At 32.0% G+C, this 17,994-nt stretch overlaps 3 protein-coding genes across 11 annotated transcripts; 1 reads left to right on the top strand and 2 right to left on the bottom strand.

Moving 5' to 3' along the window:
- Positions 1-179: 179 nt before the first annotated feature.
- Positions 180-10,201, bottom strand: LOC117155065 (Glycerol kinase 2). Of its 6 annotated transcripts, none has more exons than XM_033330624.2 (12): positions 9,953-10,201; positions 7,556-7,863; positions 3,780-3,859; positions 3,222-3,480; positions 2,913-3,130; positions 2,570-2,782; positions 2,385-2,495; positions 2,050-2,306; positions 1,769-1,974; positions 1,555-1,698; positions 1,399-1,485; positions 180-906 (listed from the first exon to the last, which is right to left on the bottom strand). In XM_033330624.2, exons 2-12 carry the CDS (start codon positions 7,728-7,730, stop codon positions 809-811), a joined length of 1,848 nt encoding a protein of 615 aa, XP_033186515.1. In that variant the 5' UTR covers positions 7,731-7,863; positions 9,953-10,201; the 3' UTR covers positions 180-808. The 6 variants fall into 6 exon arrangements, with proteins under 6 accessions (XP_033186515.1, XP_076475901.1, XP_076475900.1 ...); XM_076619786.1 differs by lacking the exon at positions 9,953-10,201 and adding an exon at positions 8,035-8,187; XM_076619785.1 differs by lacking the exon at positions 9,953-10,201 and adding an exon at positions 7,935-8,018.
- Positions 10,202-10,991: 790 nt separating this feature from the next.
- On the top strand, positions 10,992-13,307 carry LOC117153650 (peptidyl-tRNA hydrolase 2, mitochondrial). 4 transcript variants are annotated; one of them, XM_033327896.2, is made up of 4 exons: positions 10,992-11,402; positions 11,505-12,046; positions 12,685-12,715; positions 13,183-13,307. In XM_033327896.2, exon 2 carries the CDS (start codon positions 11,621-11,623, stop codon positions 12,038-12,040), a length of 420 nt encoding a protein of 139 aa, XP_033183787.1. In that variant the 5' UTR covers positions 10,992-11,402; positions 11,505-11,620; the 3' UTR covers positions 12,041-12,046; positions 12,685-12,715; positions 13,183-13,307. The 4 variants fall into 4 exon arrangements, with proteins under 4 accessions (XP_033183787.1, XP_076475905.1, XP_033183776.1 ...); XM_076619790.1 differs by lacking the exon at positions 12,685-12,715 and having other exon boundaries at positions 13,183-13,273; XM_033327885.2 differs by lacking the exons at positions 12,685-12,715; positions 13,183-13,307 and having other exon boundaries at positions 10,993-11,402; positions 11,505-12,124.
- LOC117153642 (transmembrane protein 145) lies at positions 13,155-17,148 on the bottom strand. The gene is made up of 5 exons (XM_033327866.2): positions 16,089-17,148; positions 15,497-16,004; positions 15,264-15,401; positions 14,935-15,190; positions 13,155-14,872 (listed from the first exon to the last, which is right to left on the bottom strand). The coding sequence occupies exons 1-5, from the start codon at positions 16,463-16,465 to the stop codon at positions 14,682-14,684; spliced, it is 1,470 nt and encodes a 489-aa protein (XP_033183757.1). The 5' UTR covers positions 16,466-17,148; the 3' UTR covers positions 13,155-14,681.
- Positions 17,149-17,994: the final 846 nt, after the last annotated feature.

The raw sequence follows: 17,994 nt of genomic DNA, 5'->3' as shown, positions 1-17,994 counted from the left end.
AGCGTGCCCATAGCTCGTTAATTATGGTTTCACTCGCCTCCGCGTGACGCTTTGTGGCGCTCTTATAGCGCGCTCTATTTAAACACTGACGACTTTTCCAGATTACATCTCTTATTTTTTTATTAATCGCTTGGATATATCTTGATCGAGTGTCAAAATTGAAAAAATAAACACAGTGGTAAAACAAGACGAACGTGTATTTCCAATGTTTGATTTTATGATACAATAGTTGTAACATTATACATACAGGATTTTTTGTTGATATAACAAATAAATTAAACGTACAAAATAAAGCGACGAAAATAGTTGAAATTATAAAAATTTAATTAATTGTAAATCCTAAAATATTACGAATGCTTACAATCCTACAAAACTATACAAAACTATAGCCCTGTGTCTGTTAACTTGGCAGTAATGGTTCTCGAAATATCACGTTATCTTGTATCAACAACAAATAAAAAATAACGAATAAATGGATTGTTTAAATTATTGTATGTGTGCATTGTTTCTAGTACTTTCTTCTCTGAAATTCCGAATAACTTGGTAGCTATTTACTGTGTCGCGCTTCATTTAATTAACTATATTGATTTCTTTTGGCAAAGTTTGAAAGTATAGGTAGTTCTACTCAATTGAATCAAAGCTGTCTTTACCTGTATTACTTTTTTGTTTTTTAATCGGTTACTGATGGTCATATTTTGATCTACTATTTATAATTAAAGCTTGGTAATCATACTCCTATTTGCATTTGTAATACAATATAGGCTATCTGCTATCTAAGTGATCCTCCATTGTAACAATATGAATGTTGTCACCGATTTTTCAAATAATAACTTAATCGTAACAAAATAAAGCTTGTCATTAAGAACCAACTTGCAGGGACCGATGCCAATACGTAATATCTTTCGTCTGGAACATTAAATAAGCAAACACATTAAAATTTCCCGAAGATTCCCAACAATTAATAGAGCTTTCATATAAAATTCAATTGTTGATTTTGAATTAAGTTACGAAACCACAGGCTCTCACATGATTTCACTCATACATAGATATACGTACGCTTATAAACAACAACAAGATATTCGAGGTCATATATTTATTTATAAACAGAAGTCTGGGACAAGGATTTAAGGTAAATGTTAACAAACCATTCCATAGCATCAAGTAGTTATTAGACAATCTAATACAAATTAAATTAATTTTAGCATTTTACGGGGAAACCCATTGCCATCAAACATACACTGACTCTTTTTATTTATGAGCATGATACATTTACAATAAGCGCATGCAGGTGAAGGATAGGAATTCAATAACGAATTAAATTACGGCGGAAAGTGAGGAATATAGCTTTAAATGTACCTGAAATCTCAGATCTTACTTGCTCGATATTATAAAATTTACCTGTCATTTGGTCAGATCTCTTTACTGCCGCCCAACCTAAACTTCTTTCAACTGCCATTTTCCATTTTGTATACCTAGCATCTCTCTCTATAGAAAGAAGAAAAACATTTCGTAAAAGATAAAATATGGATGTCATTAAATTTGAAAGTTTTTTACCTTCTGGTGTGGTCGTTGGTAAAAATGTATCACTGGGCACTCTTTCTATCTCTTCACCTTCTAATTCCCAAACATCTATACCTTCTGCATGCCCTGCAGCCATTGCAGCACCTAACGCCGTGATATCCGGCATCGTTGATCTGACTGCCAATAAGTACAAACATTAATGCATACGTTTATTTATTTCTGGTAATACTTAATAAGGTGTACTTACATACTGGCGTACCGCAAAGATCTGCTTGCAATTGCATAAGAAGATTATTCGTTGACATTTTTCCATCCGTATTTAACTTAGTCAATGGAAAACCACAATCTTTGTACATAGCTTCTAAAATATCTCTAGTTTGGAAACAAACAGCTTCTAATGATGCTCTTATTATATGCTGTTTCGTTGTAAATGCAGTAAGACCACAAATAATTCTGTAAAAATATTTTTAAGTAAACGATATGTATATCGATTTTATATGTAGCAAGACTTCATAAAGTTGTACTTACCCCCTCGCATCTTTTCTCCAATATGGAGCGTACAGTCCTGTAAAAGCTGGTACAAAATATACGTCGCCAGTACTGAAAACACTTTGAGCCAAATGTTCGCTTTCGTGAACATCCTTTATAAGTTTCATATTATCTCGCAACCATTTAATAGCAGCACCTGCTACTGCAACTGAACCTTCCAGCGCATAAATAGCTGGACTATTTGGACCCAATTGATATGCCACTGTTGTAACTAATCCATGAGAAGAATGCACACGCTAAAAATTGTAACAGTTTATAATTTCTAATCAAATACTAGAACGAATCACACTATATTATCTATCTATATTACATACTGTCGTTCCTGTATTACAGAGCAGAAAACATCCACCTCTATATGTATTTTTTGCTTGTCCTTTCTTTAAACAATTTTGTCCAACTAACGCTGATTGCTGATTTCCTAAAATCTAAAAATATGAAGAGTCTTATATGTCTGACACATACATCAATTTTTTCAAATGTCTGTAGAAACGTAACTTACACCAGATATGGTGATACCCTTCAATGGACCAATCGCAATACTTCCGTAAATTTCAGCGCTGCTTTTAATCTCTGGCAATATTTGCATAGGAATGTCGAAATATCTGCATAACGTGGGATCCCATGAGAGGGTCTCTATGTTCATTAACATGGTCCTCGACGCATTAGTTACGTCAGTAATATACAATCCACCATCTTTGCCACCCGTTAAATTCTGTAACCATTTTTCAATGAATTCTCTGGATCATGAATGTCATCATCTATCATTCCTTTTGCTGTAAGGTATAATAATTGTTTTCGAATCCTAGACAAGCTCTACGTTCAAACGTACAGTACTCACATACCCAAACGATCCAGGTGTCCATCGTGCCCACTTTGCATCGCTTATCTCGCATCGCTTTTCTAACAGTGGGCACGTTATCTTTCATCCAACGAATTTTTAGTGCCGAAAAATACGGGCTCACTGGTAAACCGCATAGTGGTTTGATATGATTTTTACTTTGATCCGGAAACTTGGCTATTATCTGATCGACGATCGGATTCGTTCTGATATCAGACCACACTGGAATAGTAGAAGGATTAATAAGTATTATATTATATTATATTATGATATTATATTATGTATATATTACATTATGATTATCAAGACACACCTATCGCATTATATAACGGTTCACCGGTCGTTGAATCCCATGCCAATGTGGTTTCTCTTTGATTTGTAATACCGATCGTTATTATTTCGTTTATCTTCAATCCAAGCACATCCAATTTCCGAACAACATCTTTGATGCACGTCTTTACCGCAAAAAGAATCTCTCTCGGGTCCTGTTCCATCCATCCTTCTTGCGGACTTATTTGTTCTATGTCGATTTGATGAGATGCCACTTCAGCTATGTGTTTTGCATTGAACACCTGCAACGCAATTCTGCTTTATTTCCATTTTATGTTCCTCTTATTTCCGAAAGGTATAGATTCAATTAGTAAACCATTAATGTTAACAACTCTATATACTCGAGCAATGTATACATTCATAGCATGGATCATAACAGTTGTTACAATCCAAATTAAAAAAGTTATAGTGTAAGAAGTACTATTCCAGTTTAAATGATTTCTGTCAAGAATAGCTGGTAGTAAAAGGATTCTACATGAAACATCAACTCAAATAAAGTCAACGTCGAATAACTATACACTGTACTGTAAAAATGTCTCACCACAAAGCGAACGGTCCGTGTGCCAACGTCAATTACTCCGATAAGAGGGCCCGATTTCTTCGTCAAGTTTGGCATTGTATCTAAAAAGCAAACGTAATATTATTACAGCGTGACGTTTACAAGATCTGGCAAACACAGTTTTGAATTGTAAAGTAAAAGGAAAAAGGTGAACATGCCATGTGCAATGCACGTCTCACAATTTTATTCAAACGGTGTTACTTGCAATCTGATTTAACGATTCCGTCGTAATTCTGTTACACAAAGAGAAGGATTAATAACATAATAAATGATATGCTCTTTTATCATGCTTCATTATGTCCTTTGATAACCCGTGAGTAGGTTGAAACGATAGTTGTAAGATTAGAAACCAACTTGATACGTGATATGCGAGAAAATCTTCAAAAGATTTCTCTTAGTCAATAACGCGGTTATTAATCTTCCAACGTATTTGCAAAGTATTTGGTAACCTTCGTATATCGAGCTTATATCATTAAATTTATCTAATGCTATGCTATATTGTTCGTTAAATCGTTATACAATTGTAAAAACCTGTTTTCCTTCAGATTTTCCATACCATTTATACACATATATGTACGAACGTAGGCTTGCCAATTTTAAACAGAATTCATATGGACTATTCTTCGATCGTTCACCAATCAATTGTTTTTTATTTAATCTAGATCGTAGATCTTAGTCTGATCTAATCACCAATGTAAGATAAACCGAAGTGTGTTGCAATAGTTCCAAGTTCAATTTTCTCCACCGAGTCTAGCCTTCCTTGTACCGATGTAATGTAAGATTAAAACGCTTACTGATTAAAGATAAAAACACTTTTCGGTCGACTTTATTATCTCGACACCTTCAATTACACATCACGAAATCTCTCGATGAAAAAATCTAATATCGTTTTTCCCACTTTACAGAAATCTTTACAGGAATCCAATGAAAATTTCACGGAAGATTCTCCCCGTCGCATCGCGTAGTACGAGAGGAGCGGGAGTGAGCGTGTGAGTATCGTTGCGACTTTTTAAATCGGAATAGAGCAATACGGAAGAGGCATGATTTCATTGTCGCTGAAGGCTAATTACCTCTTCCTGCTCTTGACCTGTTCTCCACTTTGCAAAATTTAAAATACGTACCTGTTACAAAAATACCGAAAAGCGCTTCGATACGTTAACGAAATATATTGAGGTAATTAATAAAATTATTAAATGCGGTTGGTACCCCTTACGAAATTTATATCGAGCGATGAAATAATTCGCCTGTGAACTTCCGGTTCTATTGCTACTATGTGCATATATATACTGTGCTTCAGTATATGAACTTTAAACTGTTTTTTCGATTGTCTCGATGTTTCAGGCGGCTGTTCTTTGTAAATCAATAAGGAGGATCGTGAAGAAGCGATAATGGAATTCTTCTACAGATAAAACTTCCTCGCGATAGGTGTGCAAATGGGTGGCGAGAAAAAGAATTTGTCGGGTAAAAATTAATTGAAGGAAAAATCAAAACTATATAAACAACACGTTAGTGAAATGACATATGGAATTTTTGCCGTCTTTTTTGTTCATTTACTTTGCTGTTATGTAAATCGCTTGTTTATGCAAATATTATACAGTTTTGTAATTATAAAAATATCGAGATGTGCACAAGCAACCAATAGCATCATTATCAACGTTGTTTAATTAACTTCATTCGTTCTAATCGTACTAATTTTTCCTCGACGTCGCATTCATTCGACAATATAATTACAACATAACTTCAACATCATATGCCTTTTCAAAAGGCCACTATTAAATCCTGTACCCTCCACTAGAGGGACACTAAAAATGCGATTGCTCGAAAGACTTTAACCATTATCTCTTTACAAAAACACCTTCTGACCTGTCTTCCACTATCCTGGACGATCCATCTGGAACCACTCTAGATAGTTTTACTAACAAGCCTGAGACTGGTAGACACCGAAACACACTCTTATACCTTCCTATCGCAATGGACTCTCGATCTACGTTCCACCATAACTGCGCTCAATATGCCATATACCGCCATCCATACTTTCTTAAATCGCAAATTTGCTCCATATTATACGAATTAAAATTTCCGACCCAATTTTGTTCTCCTACCAAGACAAAAGTAAACCGTGTCGAACGACCAAGGTAACTAGGTCTCCGACAATTCTCCTGCAGACTTGCTCCAATTTAAGGCACGTTTAACATGCGATCTCGGTGCATCGAGAGCCTACAGCGCGCATCTATACAGATATATAGATAACGATAACCCGAGATGCACACGCGGGCTCGAAACGTATCATCTTTCAACCCGAATGCATCGTGATAAAAATGGGCTAGATTGCCCAGCCGCAGAGGTTCGCTCACATTTACAAACGACGATGTGTCGTACAAAATATTTTGTCCTGAACTGTCTACACGATGTTGCATAACACACTACTGCTGCTATAAACGTGCATTTTTGCCTTCTACTCCCTATGCTCATCTGTCTGCGAACAGGTTTAGGCTTTCGACCGAGTTATGCTATCGATTTTGCTCTTCAATGGGAAGAAGTGAACGAGAGCCCTGAGGAAATGAGGCCCGTCTCATTGTGCAGAATAAAATCGTTACTGAAGAAATACTTTCGCATTTTTAATTTGGGTCATGCTCGAAATTTGAAGATGTCGTTCTTTGCTTAATGTACTGCGACTGGGACGTAAATACATCTTTCTCTATGATTCAAGTTCCCTGTTGCTCAACGTTAACGAGTATGTACTTTATATAACATCATTTATATAGATGATAGTTGTTATATAAATAGTATAGTATATAAGTAGAAATAAATAATATAGATAGTAGTTTATATAAATTTCCTGTTTCGGAAGCCAAAAACTATTTTTTGTATGATCGCGACCTACCTTAAATAACTGATTTGATTACGTTTGCCTTCAAAACGTCCATACGCAATTAGAGAGTGTTTGACACATACTTTGGCAGAAGAATCGGCAAGATACGAGACCGTCAATCTCGTGAAACTTCGCGCGACACGTTATGCATCACCTATCGTTGCATACACAATGCCAATGCTCCTTGTTCCGATTGCAAAACCCCATCCATCGTGTTTAAATACAAATATACTTATCATTCTTTGAACACTACCAATAACTAACCCAAATAATAATAATGGAGTTTGGAAATTTAAATAATCTCATTTACGACGTTAAGGGCGATCGGTCTGAGAATGTAATCAAAATCATAAGCGCGCGTGAAATTAAACATTCTTTCTATCAATCGTTCCTATCCGCTATGCACACGCGCATAAATATATTTATATCTTAATTATACTGTATTCTTACATTTTTAAACAGACTACTAATGCACTGTATAATCATAAGTGCACATATTATCACGTTTTCTTCGACAGATCCGAATTTCTGATTGTTTACCTTATCTAATATTTCTATTTATATCTCCCAATTTTTGAATTCCAAACAATATCGACGGTTCGAAGATCGACGGTTCGAAGATCGACGTTTCTCTATCGTTTATTATCGGATATGTCTGATAAAAACTCTGGCTCCACATATAACTCCCGATAAAAAGGATTAACTTACAAGGAATTCGACAACTGGACGAGCACAAGAAAAATCATCGATCGAATGCTGCATCGATGTTGCAACCTGCAACGACTTGCAGGATGGCTTTCTTTTCTAATTTTCCAAAACTGACAACGATGTAACGATTCCTTTTTATATGTTACAATTTTATCGAAGACAAATCGGCCGGACTCACCTTTCTTGTTGAACGAGTAATACTTGAAGATACTCGTTCTGCGACCGGTTTGCGAGCGGTCTAGCTCCGGGTAGCTCGATACGTCGAACGTCCCATCTTCGTTCTGTTTCATTTCTTCGTCCACTTCTGAATTCCCGTTTTTATTTGCAATCCCATTCACAATTTCTTCCTCCATGATCGATAGATCAATAATTTAGTGGAAGCAGCACGCGTGCTAATTCTTCGCGAAACAGAAGAATGTTTGCGCCGTTGACTTTTTGTGCCCACCACCACGGTCAGAGTCAAATGATTCGAACACAGTTCTCCGACTAGAAAAAAAGCGAAGGTCATTTATTAAAATCGTGTTTATTAGCACATCTTCCCGATGCATCGGACGCACTTCGACCACGAGAATACGCGCGAACCACCGGTGCTTTTGTTCGTTCGCCTTCTGCTTTCCTTGCCTCTTGCTTCGTCTCATCACAAAACTTATTACGTACCGTTCCAAGTTACGTTCCTTCTCGTCTCTCTCTCACTCTCTCTCTCTCTCTCTGTTTCGAAAGATACTTGTCCGTTTGTCGCGGTTATCGTCAGCAGCAACAGCGACATTCTAAAATTAACTGTCTATCGTTCGATCCCACCCGCTTTCTCGTAATTCACACGTCCCCTATTACCATTGCAGATTATCCGCCGTTATTAGCATTTTCATGAATTCCCGCGCTTTTCAACTGATCCATTCATATCAAAACTAACTGATCGCTACTCGCATGGCCTCGTTTCGGTTTCTCCATCAGTGATGTTCAATTTTGTATAGTTATAGTAATAAAGAATTGACTCAATCAGTCTTAATCTGATTCAAGAATCACGGATATAAGCATTCGTTAAACATTCTTGTGGCACAATTGTGATTGTAGCTTCATTTAATAATTATCTAATTGTCAATATATAAAATAAAATCGCAAATACGTAGATATAAATAGATGTCTATATATATGTATATATATACATATAGGTATGCAATAAAATGCATCGTAAAGCAAACCAGAGTAATAGAATCAAAATAATGCTGTTGCTGCTGTGTGAATAAAAGTTTAACATAACAAATACTGTTCAAAATGTAGACTCCGGCAAGTAAAAGTTAATACTACAATTTATATAAAAGACGCAATGAAACGATAAAGAATATTAGAAAAACAAAATTTAATACCTAGACGTCGAAAAACAATAAAATACAATTACTTATATACAAATGGCAAAAGATAGTCTATATATAACGCTTCCACGGTGATAGTTTTACATGAGTTAAGCAAGCAAATTTTTGTGATACGTTCATAAGGTTTTAACCATAAAGTACCGGACACATAATGTGGTCTTGTAAAATGGCCCCAATATGCGCTGATCGTACCCGGGAAGCATCTGACTATCCAACAGTAGCTTTAACATCTTGCTCTTATATATAAACTGAACGCAAAATCGGACACTAACGAGAATACAACAGGCAATCGTAGCCACCTAGTGGCAAAATGAGAACTAAAGCTTCTGCTATTATTCACAAGTCGCTGTATTACTTGGCGCGAAAATACAAAAAACTATTTACGATGGTATAAACAAGCAAATTACCATCAACGTGCACATAATGTCACTATTATATTATATAAAAATTATTGACCGATTTTACGTTACCCATACATATGTTCGTTTTTAAACAATTCTTATTGAAATAGAAGATTTAATTCAAAATAGAATTTAAATATATTTCTTTATAAAAATTGGATACAAGTTATGATATTATAAAAAACGAATTATTCATCCGATAATTGTAGTGTGATTGATTAAAATAACATGTCTAAATTAAAATACTTGCAACCTTATTTAACCGCATTACCGATTATATTTGGTGCCTGTTTTTTAGCACGTACTTACATATGTAAAACTAATTCATTTTCTAATATGTGATGTAACTCGATCTTTAACGGACGGAACCGATATTAAAATATACTGCGATACGTAGCGATGTATAAAATACAGAAGTCAAGTATAATCACGCAAGTTTGCTTTTGCAAAATGATTGTACACTACATTTTTCTTTTTTCCAATATCTTGTCATGCAGCAATTACCCATAAAATTGACTCAAGTATGAAAGTTTTTATGCATAAGTGTATCTCTATGTATAAATCAATGAAATATAGTAACATCTCGTTTTAATATATTCATATATAACTATTTTACGTACGTCACCCACGTGCTATGGAATTATGGGATTGTTATATCATCTTGCGAATTACAACAATGAAAAAAAACACGAATTATAAATGAAACATCTTTATTGAACAGTTTCTCGTGACTAGTGATTATATTCGTAAGAAAAGGAAAGTTGTTGAAGTCATCACAATAAGAAAAACGCGTTAAATACTTACGAAAATGTTACAGTTGACAACCGGCAGAAGAACACTTAACGCCCCAGTGTGAACGCAGGTATGATCAGTAATACACGATCATCGACACGTTTTCTAATTTAACGCATATCTGGCTGATAGATAATAGGACATAAAAATCAAAGAATATTGGCGGCACACGTAATAGAACATATTACTTGTCATATTGCCTACTCTACTATGCCATAGCTTGTTGTCGTCTGGTGGAGAACTCAAGACACTAGTAGCACCTATGTGTTGAAGGTAGCGCAGTAAATGGCGATGTTCAACGTGGTAACACTGTATTTACAACAACTGAAGTTCTATTTCCAATGTTTGAAATATTGTATTAGAACGCATAGACGGATTGTGATTAATGTTTTCCTCGAAAAATTGATGTGAATACGCTTTATTTTTTTATAATTATACATAGATACCATAATTGTAATAAAGTAGAAATAAGATATAAATATTCGGAATAAAAATAGGACATATTAATGTAAAAATATATGTGCTACTAAATTACTGTGAAAAGATTAAAATAAAAAAGATATAAATAAGAAACAAATCTAGGTTATTATATTATCTATTATTTATTGTCATTTAGCATGGCAGCACATATCACACAAGCATTTCATAGTCAGGGAAATTGTATTGATAAGGTTATGTTTACATGAGGGCAACTTTACAATCTTGTCAGTATTACCAGATTTATGTTCTCTATTGTTTTATATTATATAAAATTAGTAAGTTGTCACATAACATGGCATACGAAAGAGGAGTCTGATTGGTTATTTCTGATAGAACAAATACAATCATAAAAATAAACTCGCATTTGGCTAAAAGTTTCAACATTTGCAAATAAAATCATATACACAGAACTCTAAACCACGATTATATAAACGGGTTTTATAGAAGATAAGTTTCACATATGAAACACTTATATATTGATGCCTAGGGAAAATTATCTGAAAATTGAATTATGGCTAGTTGTGAAATATCAACATGAAAAACAGGAAGGTTTGCATTCTGCGCATGCGTGACATGGTATGAACGCTTAAAAAAAGATAAAGATGCTGTACCCATATCTGTCTACCTCAAGAACATGAACTTTGTAGACCATCCATGTGATTTTTCACGACTAGACGTGACTCAATTTTCAGACGATTTTCCCTACTCCAGGTTGAGACCTGTTTATATGATGGTGCTCTACAATCTGCTATCTCTACTACTACTAAACTAATTATAAAATGCCGTAGTTGTATTAAAGTGTAGCGAATACATGAAAAATAATCTTTAAACTTTACTATTATAACCACAAAACTTAATATTATGCGAGTAACTTAAACGTAAAATGATTCCAAATTTAAATACGCATCAACAAAATGTTGACGACCCGGTTGAAGAAATGTTAAAAAAAACTGGTTGTATGGAATTGCATTATGAAGTTCAAGTATTAACTTTGTTATTATATTATTACATATACACATATTATATGTGCAATTATGAAATCATATAATGTAAAAATATTATTAATTTTTTATTACATTTTTAGGAGTGTATAGTAGAAACTCAAGATTGGAGAAAGTGTCAAGAGCAAGTAAAAAGATTCAAAGTGTGTATGGACAAATATCAAAAAGAAAGAGAAAAGTCATACTTAAATAAATAAACATGTCGTTAATGAATTATGTAAAACGTGTGTTTACTTATCCTATAAAATATTCAAAAAGTGAACATTATAAAATGGTTCTAGTTGTAAGATCAGACATTACCATGGGAAAGGGAAAAATTGCTGCACAATGTGCCCATGCTGCAGTAGAGTGTTGTCGCCAAATATCAGCTAATGAAGAATATCAGCAAATATATGCATCTTGGTTATTACAAGGTCAACCTAAAATTGTATTACAGATATCTGATAAAGAGAAGTTAATGTCATTGGCTAGTGATGCTCGTAAAGCTGGTTTAATAATTTCTATAATAAAAGATGCAGGCAAAACTCAATTAAAACCTGGTACAACATCTACTCTTGGAATTGGGCCTGGTCCAAAGCAATTAATAGACGATCTCACTTCACAATTAAAGCTATTATAAATTTGAGTAAGATTATTATTGTTAAAAGTGTATAAAGAAATAATTAGTTGGCATTGTCTAAATAAATCTATAATTGATTTGAAACTTTTATGTTTTAATTAATACTTTATTAATTATTAATGCTTTGTTTTTCTACGTAGCTTTCATACAAGAGGATATCAACAAAATGTAGTTGTTAAAAACTCTATGTATTAAAAGATATACATACAGAATATTTTTAATTAGAACATGTTTAGTTATCGCTCTATTTTTTTATAATATAATAACATACAATCTTGCATGCAAGCTTATGCCAGCATAATTTGCACATTTGTCTTTTACTTTTGAAATTACCAATCTAGGAATAATAGGTACATATTTTCAAAATTGATTCACATACATTAATTTACAAACTTTCAGCAATATTTTAAAAATAGAATAAACATTTGTACATATCCTATGAATATCAAATATTTTGATCCTCTTTATAAAATAAAAAAGCACTGCTATGCATGAACAATTTTTTTAGAATTATTTTATTTACATTTTCTTGAGTGTGAGATTTTTATGAATGAATCTAAAGAAAATGTTATAGTTTTAGTTTTCTATATTGTAATAATTTATTTTTATAAGTATTAATATATTTGAATTATTGTATCTTGCAGAATACATGCACGCAATTTATAAGTATACCAGGTAAATATTTTATTACTTTAATACTTGATTTGTTACAAGATTGAGCAAAAAAGTTATAGTTGCCTATAAGAGCATAAATAAATGTTAATGAATGAAACTCTCACATAAAGCATCACAGTTTTACATGTTTCAAATAACATATATTTGAATGTTTTGTGGTGCTATTTATTTAAAAGAAAAAGTAAAAGTATAGTTATAGACCAAAAAATATATTAAGACGATAACAGCCATTATTAAAATACATATAAAAGATATATTTATGATAATCCTATTGGTTCAAATTTTAACAGTATTTACTGCAATATAATACTGAAAAAATTATTAATGCATATAGAATACTTTTTATGAGTACCTTATGTATAATATAGTGATGAATAAGTTCATTTATGTACATTAGAATCATACATGTTTTTACAAATATATACTAATAAAATAAACATAAAGACAGTCAATTAATTTATTTTCAGCTTTCATACTTTTCTAAAATGTGCAATGGAACAGTTTTCATACAGAGCAAATATACATAAGTACAGAATGTGGAATTAGGAATAAACTGAGACATAAATCTTTTACAAATACAACTGTGTATGATTACCTCATTGAAATTTTCACATATAATTAATAAATAGTGATGGATGAAGTATTAAGAATTAAATTAGTACTTGGTGTTAAATTCTTATGATCAAAGAGTATGATATGAGCAATCTAAAGTTGAAATTTGACATTACAGGATTGTATTTACTAGTATTGTAAATAGTAAAAAATATGAATAAAGACTATACATATATAAGTACCATTATAAATAACATGTAATCCCTTAGATATTAGATACTGATAGCTAATTATTATTATATACAATAGCATAAAAGTTATACAGAATGTTTTGTAAAATATGGTAAACATTTTAAAGGGTATTTCTACAAGTCAAAATAAAACGAAAGTGAAAAATAGAAAATTGCATTTGCAACTAATTGAATTAGTTACTGACGTGTAAAAAACAATAAAAATATTGCAAAAGCTAGGCAAGGTGATGGTAACTTCAAGCCACCAATGCAAGTCTGTGTCTATTGTTCTGATCTTTGTTCTAGAGGTGATAAACGTTCTTTAAACATATTTAGTAAACAGTATGTATGTTCCATAATGATCATATCTTTATTTGAAAACGACTTCTAAGATATCGTCACCGTTTCTTACTTAGAATAATTTCAGAACGACAGAATTATTGTAACAACGAAACCGGAACGTTGGAAAACTATTTGACGTAGTAACTTAAAATCTCCTTTTTATTTATATATTAATTCGTAGTTAATAACTTGTAGTACTAATGTCGATTTAATTTATTTCTCTGTAGTTGTTCTATCTTTAGTTGTTCTTGCTTTCTCACTTTTTATTCCGTGTATACCCGTGTATATATAAATATTACTGTGTGTAATAGTTATTTTTCGTTTGTTTTGATATGTGTATATTCTCTCTGTATTGCGCATATATCATAGCACCACTTCCATCCATCCACATTCATGTAAAGAACTTTACTGTAGCTATTTTAGTCGATTTCTATTCTTTATTTTTGTCTTACTTTGACTTTTAGAAGTACCCTTTAAATTTTGTACCATCTTTTAGCAAACACCTTGCATAGAAGATAACAACATCTATTTATATCTACAAACTGATACAACTCAATCATATGTCTATATTTTTCCTAAATAAAAAATTATTTAAAGATACTCATATCATACTCACCAATTTTTTTTTATTCTTCATTGTATCAATTATTAGCTTCCTATCACAAATGTAAATTTGATTATTAGTATATCTCTAATTACACATTGTTCAGAATATATCAGTCTCAAGTATATAGCAGAGTATTATCAATTCTATAAAATTTTTGTTATTTGGCAAACAGTATGTATCAAACTATAAGTTTGAGTTTTCATATCTGTAATTCTTTGCCTTTTGTGCCTTGACATTAAGTAATTATTTTAGTAAGTTCTGGAGGTTCTACATAATTATTCAATACATGTGGCGCTTCATTAAATTCATCAAGTTCATCCCCATTATCTGCTCCTTGTGCAAGTAAAAAATATTGTTCACTTCGAGTTGGCCAAAGTAAATGTGCCATTACACAATATGCAAAACAATCAGCAGAGTATGTAATACCTATAACCATAAAGTGCGCAGATAAAAATGGTGTTATATTCAAAATTTTATGATGTACTTACCCAATAGAAGTTTAAACCTCCACAATGCACTTACTTGAAGGGCAATAAGTGCTATAATAGGTAAGTAAATAAACCAAACCAATGAAGATGCACCAAAATGAAGTAGAAAATTTAATTTCTGAGTATTATGTTCATATGTCATAGTGTTTCTAAGTTCACATAAAAACCAAATCATTATTGCACTACGAAATAAAAGTATAAACCAGCCTGGCCATGTTTGATACTCATCAATATCTTCAATAATATCAACCTCAGTCTAAAAATATTATCTTTGTACTTAATTGAAATTTCATTTTCACAGAAGGAAATATGTATGAATAGAAGCATACCATGTTCCACACATATAAGAGAATATGAACTACTCCATAACAAAGCCATATAGTAAAGACCAATGGCTTCCATGTCAATTCCATTCTGGTTACAGCCCATCCTTTAGCAAGTAGGAGAAGAAGTAACATGAATGATGTCTAAACCACATAAAAATAATTATGTAAAATTAAAGTATCATAAGTTATTTGATTATAAATAATAAAGAGGACAAAAATTATTTATTAAAACTCACTCTTGATAAAATATCAAAAATATCTCCAGCAACTTCTAATTGTTCATATCCGACTCCATCAAGAGCAAATTTCAACACGTGTATCAAAATTAAACACACTGCTATAAACTCTAATAATAAACTAGCTGTGAATAATCTTGTTACAGGATGCTTTTGTAATCTTACAGCATATAATTGTAGTGGCACAAGTATAATGTAACACATAAAAAACAGCAAGTACAATTCTATAGTATTCTGTCTATCATATGAAAACTGATATGTTAAGCTATTTAGGCCACTAGTATTTGGATTTCCATTTACTAGCCAAATATCATATTCTAATTCATCATGTTTATCATAGTATTCCCACTGACAAGTAGTTGTATTTCTGTAACATGCCACTAGACTCATATACCAAAAACGTGGCTGCCAAAAATCTTGTATAACATATGTAAATTGATATCCCTTTACAATGTTCCATATGGAATCTTCATCTGGACATAATTTACCTTTTTGGCAAGGTATTCTCCTTCATAAAAAAAGACATTAAGTAATTGAAGTTTCTAATGCTACTTTGAAGAATTATAAAACAGAATTTAGAAAAACGACTTACCTCAAAAAGTCTTGTCCTTTTTCATTACAATGCATATCGTAAGAACTTTGATTCAAAGTGTTAAACATAAGAGTACAAGCAGTGTTTTTGTCTCTTAATGTACGATTACCATAATATTCTAAAAAATAACCACGATCTAAAACTGCCAATGTTATTGGAGCAGAAAAGTTGCTTTTCGACGTTACATTGCCGAAAATATATCCAACTGAATCTTTTTGACGATGACGATCAGTTTTTTGAAAACCGAATTTTATGAGAAAACGGAAGAATTCCTTTGTATTAAAGGTACCCGAAATATGTGTACTTTTAACATAGTTGATTTGTGATATGATACACAATGTAAAGTAAATTAACAAAATTTCTCGAAGTATTAACATTGTTAAGCGCAACTCGATATCTCGTTCCTCAAATTAGATGTCAAGAAGCATCAATTTCATAGTTTTTTAACATTTTCCTCTTATTGAACACAGCTGTTAAAGATAACCGAGTACGCACTATATTCAGTCAAATTCCATGTCCATCAAGAGACGCCACATTTTGAAAGCGTCAGTGTAAAGATTTCACAAACACAGACACATTCATATGTATATCGCGATATTAAAAAATATTACTACAAGATTTATTCGTTAAACGTTAATGAGCCATACTCGTGATTTAACCTCGGTTTTCTTATTGATTTTCCCCACCCAAAGAGACCGACCGCTGCAAAACGTTTTGTCACTACTATTACCGCACTGTTCTCATAAATTTTCGCGCGCTTACATAGGATACCCATGCTTCGACTAATCTATCCTGTTGATCTTTATTTATTTCAAATTCACTTTTACGTTCAATTACGTAAATGTAATCTTAAATGTAAAAGGGCAATAAATTCACTTGTACATATTTTTTTGTAGATTAAACAATTATCACATGATAGTGAAACATATATCGCAAGTTTATGTTCACATTATATAATGAATTCATTGAAATGCAAATTATTATAAATATACGTGTATGTATTCAAAGAATTGTATTCAAACCCAAACTCAATGCAATTTTTATGCAGTCGAGACATAACCTCAATGTGAAAATTTAGTAAAAATGTATTGCAATTTATTTACAAAAAAATTAACCAAATTAATATGTGTATTAGATATAATTTTATTTTTATCAATTTTTCAATAAAATATGATTAAATGTAAACAATTTTAAGTTAAAGCTAGCTGTATTAACATAAACTGTTCTATTACTGTGCCTAAATTAAAAGAATGAACCATTATTTATCATTAAGCATATGTATATATATTCTATGTTGTGTAACTTAAGTATAAATAATTTCTTCAAAGTTAGGGTTGCTATCGCTAAATGAAAGTACTCTTTTCGAAGTTTTCAATGATTAAAAAATACCATATGTTATTTGATGAATGATTTCGTCAAATAATATTCTTTCGTAACAAAGCAGCTAAAATTGTTGACATTTCTTAAACTACTGGCGCACCCTATGTAAAAGTATCTTGCTTTTATTTATAACTTCATTTCTGAACATATCATTTATTATGTTTATATATATATATATGTATACATATGTGTGAATAGTATTTGATTAATTATATGATAAAAAATGCAGATCCTTTCTTCTAATTTGAACACATACACATTAAGAAAAAAAAATTGAATTTAAGAGACGAAGGCTAAAAAAATAATAAATTCCATATTACCTGATTATTGCTTTACAAAATACTGTGACACCAATAATTGGGTAAATAGGATATTTCGCTGTCTTAATAAAGGATTATGTTACTTTACGACTATAAAAGATTATATTTAAAACAAGATGTCTACTTTAAACGATTAAGCAACACTCTCATCTCAAATAAATAGATGTTTTGATAATTTTGCACCACTTTTGTGTTAAAATAATTAT

This window comes from Bombus vancouverensis, chromosome 7, assembly GCF_051014615.1.
Source record: "Bombus vancouverensis nearcticus chromosome 7, iyBomVanc1_principal, whole genome shotgun sequence".
NCBI classification, from domain to species: domain Eukaryota; kingdom Metazoa; phylum Arthropoda; class Insecta; order Hymenoptera; family Apidae; genus Bombus; species Bombus vancouverensis.
This window is presented reverse-complemented; position numbering and strand designations above follow the sequence as displayed.

Excerpts from the sequence above, each read along its gene's own strand:
- LOC117155065 (XM_033330624.2), bottom strand. The coding sequence starts at position 7,730 with ATGGAGGAAGAAATTGTGAATGGGATTGCAAATAAAAACGGGAATTCA. Across the intron at positions 3,131-3,221 it reads ACCGTTATATAATGCGATAG|TGTGGTCTGATATCAGAACG; the intron begins GTGTGTCTTGAT and ends CTACTATTCCAG. Across the intron at positions 907-1,398 it reads GAGATCTGACCAAATGACAG|ACGAAAGATATTACGTATTG; the intron begins GTAAATTTTATA and ends TTAATGTTCCAG.
- LOC117153650 (XM_033327896.2), top strand. The coding sequence starts at position 11,621 with ATGTCGTTAATGAATTATGTAAAACGTGTGTTTACTTATCCTATAAAA.
- LOC117153642 (XM_033327866.2), bottom strand. The coding sequence starts at position 16,465 with ATGTTAATACTTCGAGAAATTTTGTTAATTTACTTTACATTGTGTATC. Across the intron at positions 16,005-16,088 it reads AAAGGACAAGACTTTTTGAG|GAGAATACCTTGCCAAAAAG; the intron begins GTAAGTCGTTTT and ends TTTTTTATGAAG. Across the intron at positions 14,873-14,934 it reads GAGGTTTAAACTTCTATTGG|GTATTACATACTCTGCTGAT; the intron begins GTAAGTACATCA and ends TTATGGTTATAG.